Raw genomic sequence first — 8,652 nt, forward strand, 5'->3', positions numbered from 1 at the left:
TATTAAACGATGATCGAATAACAGGCATGAATAAATTAATTCATGATCCAAAATTCTGAGAATTGATGTTAGATATTTGAATTACAAATATTATTCTTTTCATTAATAAATACAATTTTTCTAAAAATCATTTACATAAAGCCAAGCAGCCGCTGCGGTTTAATATTAGAATAATAAGAATTCTTATTCCCTATAAGTTTAAAACGTTTTGGTGAATTATTGTTATCATTGACTGGTTAAATAGCAGATAACGCTTTAACATTTGTACATTGACATTATGTATTTTTGAATGATCATGAAATTAAGATAATATCTTTATAATTGTTCATGTTGTGAACTAAAATCTTAATACCGGTAACAGACTGGTACAAGTTAACCATACAAGAATATACATTTGTAGATCTAAATAGTTAACACCTCGTGGTGTAATTGTCTAAGATCAGGAACCGCCATGGCCAGAAATGCAGAGAAAGCAATGTAAGTTTTTATCCTGATATATTTATGACAAATTATCTTACATTACAGATATATTAAAGTAATTATAATTTTGTGATTTCGAGATATTTTTGAATGCATTTTAAATGTACATATTATAAATTACTGACAAACAGTTCTTAAAGGTATTTAAGGTCTTCTATGGAAGGTGTACATTGTAATTACAATACTCATCACTTAGTAGAATTACTCTTTGTTGAGTTATTTAATATTAATTTAAATTAATAGATCACAGAAAAATAGTTAAATCTATTTTGTGTAAACACATATTAAGACTAGTTGGAATATTTACAAATATTTATAATTTATTGTACTTTTAATAATTTACAGGACTACACTGGCTCGTTGGAGAGCAGCTCAAGTGAAGGAACATGGTGGCAAGGAAGAACGACGACCATACTTGGCTACTGAATGTACAGATTTGAAGGCGGCTGAAAAATGGAGAGTTCAAATTATAAGAGAAATATCCAAAAAAGTTGCACAAATTCAAAATGGTATACAAAAATTAACTTTTACATTTTACTAGGTATTAATATTTTATAATATTTTAGCTGGATTAGGAGAGTTTAGATTACGTGATCTGAATGATGAAATAAATAAATTATTGCGTGAAAAAAAACATTGGGAATATCAAATACGTGAACTTGGTGGTCCAGATTTTTTACGAATGGGGCCAAGAATGCTTGACCATGAAGGTAGAGAAGTACCTGGTAATAGAGGATACAAGTATTTTGGAGCTGCTAAAGATCTACCTGGTGTGAGAGAACTTTTTGAACACGAACCTCCTCCACCGCCTCGTCGTACTAGGGCTGAACTTATGAAAAATATAGACGCAGATTACTATGGATACATGGATGAAGAAGATGGTCTTTTATTAGCTATGGAAACTAAAAAAGAAAAGAAAAGTATGTTTAGTTTTAACTTAAAGTATTGAATTATAAAAAAAATAAATATAATACTTTTATATTTGTTTAGTGCTGGAAGCATTAGGTCAAAAAGCAGTAATTCGTGATGAAATGGAGTCAGTAAGTAAAATACAGTTATTTTTATCTTGTAACAATATTTTAATTATTTTTAAATAATTATGTAGTTAGTATGTAGTAAGTTACATTTTTTTTTTTTTAGGCTTTTGAAGAAGTTGACAGTGATGATGAAGATATTTCAACTATGTTCAGTAGCTCTCGTTATATACATCCTCCACCTGTGCCAACTGATCAAGATATTCAAAATCTGATCCTAGATTATAAAAAGCGAGAATTACTTGAAACTTTTGCTGGCATAGAAGGTGGCAAAGAATATGAAGAAGTAGAAGATTTAGCTAATATATCATCATCAGATGACGAAATATATACTAAATAAATGTTACAAAATTCTATTCTATACTTTTAATAATAATAATTACCTTTTTTATACAAAATATGTTTATTTTTTTCATGATTCAGTGTAGGGATCTACTTCAATTAATCCTCTACATATAAAAGAAAACTCTTTCACTGCATCTTGTAAAGCTTTTCTATTGGTTTTTTCCCTGGAAAAATTAAACAACCAAAAAATTATAGGTTTTTTTAAATATCTAGCTAGTTTGATGTATATATTCATTAATAATACAACCTAAGTACTCTTTTGAAAAATTTAGATTTCATATTTTCGGTTACATTTGGCAATAATATATTCTGTACTACTATTATATCATGAAACCATACACGTAAATTATCACTATATTTTTTGTTCAATACCAATAAAACTTCACACATTGTATCTAAATTTGATTTAACTGTATCACCTTCTGCAAAAAAAAAAAAAAAATCTCAAAACCAATTATTTTAGTAATATAATATATGTTTTATATTTATAAATTATAATAAAGTAAAGACTTACTAATAATACATATTATTTTCAAAACTAGGAATTGGCCGTTATCTTCAATAACTTTAAACAATGGTCTGTTTTCTCTGCTAATAGTAATAAATGCAGTTAAAAAAAATGTAGCAGTTTTTGCCAAAAATATCTCGTTAGCACATAAAGCTTCACATGCTATAAATATAATATATTTTTAACCATGAATATTAATATTTATAATAATCTATATGTTAATAATATAATACCTATTTTAAAAACAAATGCAAAATCTACATTTGTATTATCTATAATTAATGACTGCGATTTTCTAAATATGTGTCCTTGAAGAGATAAATAAGATTCCATTACATCTCCAAGACCAACATGATCAGCTGCAGGTATTTGTTCAAACATAAATTTAATTCTCATACACATTTCTTCATATGTAGATTTAATAAGTGGAATAAATCTTTCTTGTCGTCCAAACATTATTATAATCTAAAAAGAAAATCACATGATATATTCATTAGATAAGATTACATATGTAGTTCTATCAATTGTTAATTTACTTCTTTAAAAAGCAAAATTCCAGCTGGTTGTGGAGATTTTCTAAATCCAATCATAAGAATTTCAATAATTATGCTTAATGCCATTGAACAGTCTTCTTGCAGTTTAGATACCACAGTTTTTAAGAACTCACAAACTCCCTAAATACAATATTTTCAATTAAAACTAAATTATATTTCATATATTTTTACAATTTAAATATATCTGTACACACAATACATACTTTAGTAATATTCTTTAAAAAAATTATAAATTCCAACCATTAAAAAAAAAAAAATCTAATAAAGTTTCTAAATCTTGCTAATTTATGAATATATATTTACAGTATATAATATATCTTCAGGACAAGCAATGAAACATTTTGTTGCCATCATTTGAAGCAGAGGAGTAGTTATTTCTATTATATGGTAAACAGTATTTTTTTGGTCAATTGCTGATACCAATGAACCAAGAACTTTAATCCTTTTTTGTAACTCAGGTCTATGTTTATTACATTCAGCATTGTCCTATAATTAGATATTCATAAATATACTGTTGAATTATTTCATTACTACACTTAAAACCTCAATATTTAATATATTCCTCATAACATCTAAGCTAGGATCAATGAACATATCTAAAGATGGTTTGCATTTTGGAAATGGCATAGCTGATAAAATAACTCCTATAGTATATATTAGACGAAGTTCTTCTTTAAGCTTGTTAACTTGTTTCAATGCAACCTAATGAAATTTAAAAATCAATATTAATTATCTAATAATAATTAATAAATAAAACGTACCATTGCTGTATTTAATATAACATCATTATAAGGTGCTATGGTTTGTTTGCATTCTTTAGCAATATCTCTAAGAGCAATAGAGGCAGAAGAAAACATATTGCTATTGTGTAGGCCCATCATGAGAAGAGGTACAATCAAATTTAAATAGGTTGGATGTGTTTCCATCCAATAATAATATGCTCCTAAAAATGATACATACATATACATAATGTAAAATATTTATTAAAGTTTATTATATATACCTATAGTATCCATAGCTGCAACTGCAGCTTTTTTATCTAATTGTTCATAAGGTAAAGAGCCTAAAGATGACATAAGCTGTTCTATATGAGGGTGTGAATCTTGATTTTGAAGTGGTTCTGCTATTGCAGTAAAAGCATATAAACATGCTTCTACAGTTTGCCACTGAGTAATCGCAGTTTTTGCATCACAGGTAACTTGTTTATAAATTGTTAACAATACATCTAACATTTCAGACTGTAAGATAAAGTAACAGTAAGTCTGAAACAGTTTTACATTTAAATTTTAATGATTAACATAAATGGTATAAAATTTATTAAGATATTTCATAATGAATAAAATATAAATAATAAATTATAACTATAAATACATACAAAAGTGTCTGATATGTCTTGTCTATAACACCGAAACAATTCTCTTTCATCTGGAGTCCATGATTCTAAATTATCTGGATAAGCAACTTTTTTTAATAATACTTGAGTTAAAGATATATACAACGGTTTAACAATAGTTAATAATGCATTATCTGGTCCAGCATAATTTGATAACAAATCATCCTGAAATTGAAAAAATAAACAATAAATAAATATTGAATGAAAAGTAAAAATGCTTACTTGTAATAAAAACCAAAATGTAAATGTTTTTTCGCTATAGTTTTCATTTACAGGATAATATCCAGGTGCATTTGTACAAGTTAAATATAAATTGAAAAATTTTGTACACAACTGTCTAGTATTATCATTTAGGAGACCTTGTACTATTGGACGAAAGTGTTGATCACCAATTCCCAAAAAGAGATCAAAAAGTTTATCTACTACAACATTCTAAAAATAAAAATTTTAGAATTCATTTTGTTGCATAAAAAATATGATTATTTTACTTACTGGTTCTTTCGTTATTTCTAAATGAAATAATTTATCAGAAAGTATGATAACTTTGCTTAAAACTTCAAAAACAGTTGCTTCACATACAGATGTTCGAGGATGTGTACATAATGACTTTAAAGCATCAATAGCCAATAGAATACATCTAAAAAGAACATATTTGGATTAAAATATTATCACTTTTAAATATTATTTATTAGTTATTACTAATAATACTAATTATTTACTAATTATAACTAAAACTTACTCTTGACTTCTTTCAGAGTTTAAAATAACAGATATAAATGTATCAGTCAGACGATGACATTTTATTAGATCAAAACCTATATCTAACCAAGAAGCACCGCATTTTAAAGCATGTATCACAATTGGATCCAAGCTGTCGCTCTGAAGAATACTTTCCACGATAGATAATACTACATAAATGTTCAAAAACAATTAAAATTGTTAACAACATTGAAAACAACAAAATTAATTTTAATTAACCTTGTAATGAAGATTTTTCTAATTCACTCCGCACTTCGTTTCGACGTGTATTAGTTAATGTTGTAGCACCAAACTAAAAAAAAAAAAAAAATTGGTTGATATTAATATAAGATATCGCATAAAATACATATATTTTTTTTTCAACAAATCTTACCTCTTCAGGTAATGCCATTAAAATTTCTAAAATCATAACACTGACATTTATTGATGATTGAGATAACGAATTTCTAAATGTTTCCATTAATTGTGGAATAGCATCTGGCCAATGATTTGGTACTGTTCGAACTACATAAGCACACAGCTAAACAAAAATAATTGTGTATTAATATAATATAAATATAAAATTTAAAAAAAAATTATCTCATTATATATATCGTATTTTATTTTAACTTCTTAGTTTTATAAGCAGACATTATTGGCCAAGGAAAATCAATAGGACTGTAATGTATTATTAAGTATATATATAAGTGGATATCACAGGCAGTTTTATAAGATGAATTGTTATTTGTTATTTTACTTTTGTCAGTCATTAAAAGTCCTAATAAAAATAACCTAAATAAGAAGTTGTAGAGTTAAGCAATAGTAAAATATTGAAAATTAACAATAACGCATAATTTGTAGTAAAACTAAATATTACTAAGGTAGCCATAGTAAAATATAAGCACACTGGTATACTAAGAATTTCTTAGTACCCTACCAACCTATCCGATCCATAAATCATGATAACTTAAATAATAGAAAAGTAAATTTGATACTTATATCTACCAGAATAAAATAAAATAAAATTTTCCTTACACAATAACATAATTTGTTTGTTACATTTGATGGTCCCGTTGAATTATAGTATTTTATAAGTGTGTCCATTATTTTATCTCTAAGAAGCATATAATCTGATTGTTTCAATTGTAACCATTGTTTAGTAATTTTAATATGAAGAGTAGTGGCACCAAAAAATTGTATCTCGTGTGGCTATAAAATTGAAAAAAAAATATTCCAGCATGATTTCATCAAAATCAAAATATTCCAGCATGTGAAAAATATATACATAAAATATATGATATAATAAATAATGATAAGCTATATAGTTATATAGTTATAAAACAACTTACTTTTGATGTATCTAACATATTCCACACGAGATTCCAGGCATCTACAGAATTTTGAAATTCTAACAACATTTTATGAACTTCTATATTTTGATTGCAGTAAAATTCTGCTAAAGCCCGTTCAATTGTTTCCAAAGACATATTAAGGATATTTGTTAAAATAATCTAAAAATAAATAAAAGAAAAATGGTTTTACTTAACTTTACTGTTAAAATTTAAATCCTACGTAAATATTATTATATATTAATGAACCAAATTGAAATTAATCATAATTATTGTTATCTAACAATATAAATGTTTTTATTTATTTGAACATTTATTTGATAAGATAGTGAGACAAAATAGTGTTTAAATAATTCTTATTTCTTATCAATAATAAATAAAAGTAGTATTTTTTTTTTTTTTTTGGTATAAAAATGTTTTAATTTATTTATAGCTGTTACTGACTGCATACCTACTAACAATTAAACCTCTTTTGTCGTTATTAACAGCGATTTTAAAATTTAAGACCGGGTTGCATAAAGATCAGTCTGTTATTATTTAACTTGTTATTAGTCCTGTAACTTATAAATTCTGTTAAGTTTTACTGATCGATAATATTACTGAGGTGTTTCATAAAGAAAAGTTAATTTTAATGAGAGCTGTGGTTACCAAATAAATTAAACAGCATTTTATGTGATAAATAGTGATAATGAAAAAATATTAACTTATTGATACCAAATAAATGTATTCTATAAATTAAAAATAATAATACATAATCATTTGAATAAACCGTGATCCATTAGGGGATTTGATCTATCATGAAAAACTTGCGGTCTAGGTAAAAATTGAACGATTTGTATAAAAAAATCATCTTCATCGCTGGAGGAAGATGACGTCGAAGATTCCATTATTAAATGTTTAAAATTATTATAGTTTAAAAAGAAATAAAATGAATTGTATAAATATTGTGGATAACATTTTTTATTTGACAATATCGGTTATCATTAATAAATCTGTAAGTTACCGAACCAAAATCGGGTCTGTAGTATACAGGTCCAACAATCAGTAACTTACAGAGCCGTTAACACTATTTGGCGTTTATGAAACACCCAATTTTAATTACTGACCATTAGTATGTTATCAGTCTGTATACTGTCTGCAAATCGCTAATGAACGTTTATGCAACCCACCCTAAATGATGGAAACGATTTTCTTTAACTTAAATAAATAAAAAGTAACTACTTACCACACTTTACCATTAACCTCGCTAATTATGAATGGAATCAATTATGATCTGGAACATGTTTTTTCCGATTAATATTACCTGTATCACGTAATATTATCTAATATACTTTATTATAATACAATTTATAATATTTCTTCAAATAGTATGTAAAAAAAAAAACTTATGTACATTGTCAAGTATAAAAATTTAATGGTAGATATTACAAAAAGAAAAAATGTGTTTATATAATGGTCATGCTACGTTGAAAGGGCTCGATAAAAATACTTTTTTGTCCATACTCAAATACTCTGGACAGAAAAACTGCGTATCACCTATCTAAATATATTTGCTTATCTACACCTACGAATATTAAGTAAACAGTAGTGTTTAAAAAGGAACCAATATTTAATATAGATTTATAGTATAATCGACTATACGTTTTTGGTAAAAAATGATTTTATGATTTAACTTTTTTTGTTATTGCGTGTAAAAATATTTTTGACTATGTTATCCTTATATTAAATATTTGCTGGTAACTCAAATATTTATTTTCGTTGAATTACGATTTTTTTGGTTAACGTGTTATGTATAACATTGGTTTATATTGCAATTTGTACTTAGACCAAGTTTTGATTTGCAATTTGAAAATAGCTTATTGAATTGCTCCATTTTATTTTGATTTTCGAATTCTCAATGTATTTAATACATTACATTGTAAGTATCACTATATTACTATATCTTATCCATCAAGTTTTTCTGTACTTTTTTAAAGTATAAATAGTAGATAACTGACAAATAAAAAACTGCATTGTGTAAAAATTGGTCAATAATTATTAGTTATTACTAAGGCTCGGAAATTCAGGCATTTTCATATTTATCTAGAAAGTACATATTGAAATTCTGATTCGATATAAATTCGATTCATAGTATGTATATTTCAGATTTAAAAATTGTTGTTGCATATTTTGTTACTTTTTGTATCAATTCGCATATTTTGGGTTTAAGAACATTTATATGCATATTTCATGGATTTAACAAAAATTTTTT

At 25.7% G+C, this 8,652-nt stretch overlaps 2 protein-coding genes across 5 annotated transcripts; one reads left to right on the top strand and one right to left on the bottom strand.

The window, feature by feature from the left end:
- Positions 1 to 40: 40 nt before the first annotated feature.
- LOC112679392 (pre-mRNA-splicing factor ISY1 homolog) lies at positions 41 to 1,912 on the top strand. The gene is made up of 5 exons (XM_025549183.1): positions 41 to 477; positions 826 to 989; positions 1,047 to 1,400; positions 1,471 to 1,520; positions 1,621 to 1,912. Exons 1-5 carry the CDS (start codon positions 452 to 454, stop codon positions 1,852 to 1,854), a joined length of 828 nt encoding a protein of 275 aa, XP_025404968.1. The 5' UTR covers positions 41 to 451; the 3' UTR covers positions 1,855 to 1,912.
- LOC112679390 (importin-13) lies at positions 673 to 6,942 on the bottom strand. Of its 4 annotated transcripts, XR_003148209.1 has the most exons (21): positions 6,402 to 6,539; positions 6,088 to 6,261; positions 5,447 to 5,593; positions 5,293 to 5,365; positions 5,054 to 5,222; positions 4,807 to 4,951; positions 4,537 to 4,746; positions 4,297 to 4,479; positions 3,925 to 4,183; positions 3,683 to 3,864; positions 3,465 to 3,623; positions 3,225 to 3,407; positions 2,904 to 3,041; positions 2,601 to 2,832; positions 2,374 to 2,529; positions 2,107 to 2,281; positions 1,898 to 2,023; positions 1,605 to 1,731; positions 1,455 to 1,545; positions 1,248 to 1,382; positions 673 to 926 (listed from the first exon to the last, which is right to left on the bottom strand). XR_003148209.1 is itself a non-coding variant. In XM_025549181.1 (18 exons), the coding sequence occupies exons 1-17, from the start codon at positions 6,537 to 6,539 to the stop codon at positions 1,927 to 1,929; spliced, it is 2,820 nt and encodes a 939-aa protein (XP_025404966.1). In that variant the 3' UTR covers positions 673 to 926; positions 1,898 to 1,926. The 4 variants fall into 4 exon arrangements, 1 of the variants encoding a protein (XP_025404966.1); XR_003148211.1 differs by lacking the exons at positions 1,455 to 1,545; positions 1,605 to 1,731 and adding an exon at positions 6,853 to 6,942 and having other exon boundaries at positions 6,402 to 6,563; XR_003148210.1 differs by lacking the exon at positions 1,455 to 1,545.
- Between the last annotated feature and the right edge of the window lie 1,710 nt (positions 6,943 to 8,652).

This window comes from Sipha flava, unplaced genomic scaffold (assembly GCF_003268045.1).
Source record: "Sipha flava isolate LNK unplaced genomic scaffold, YSA_version1 134_pilon_pilon, whole genome shotgun sequence".
Classification (NCBI taxonomy): domain Eukaryota; kingdom Metazoa; phylum Arthropoda; class Insecta; order Hemiptera; family Aphididae; genus Sipha; species Sipha flava.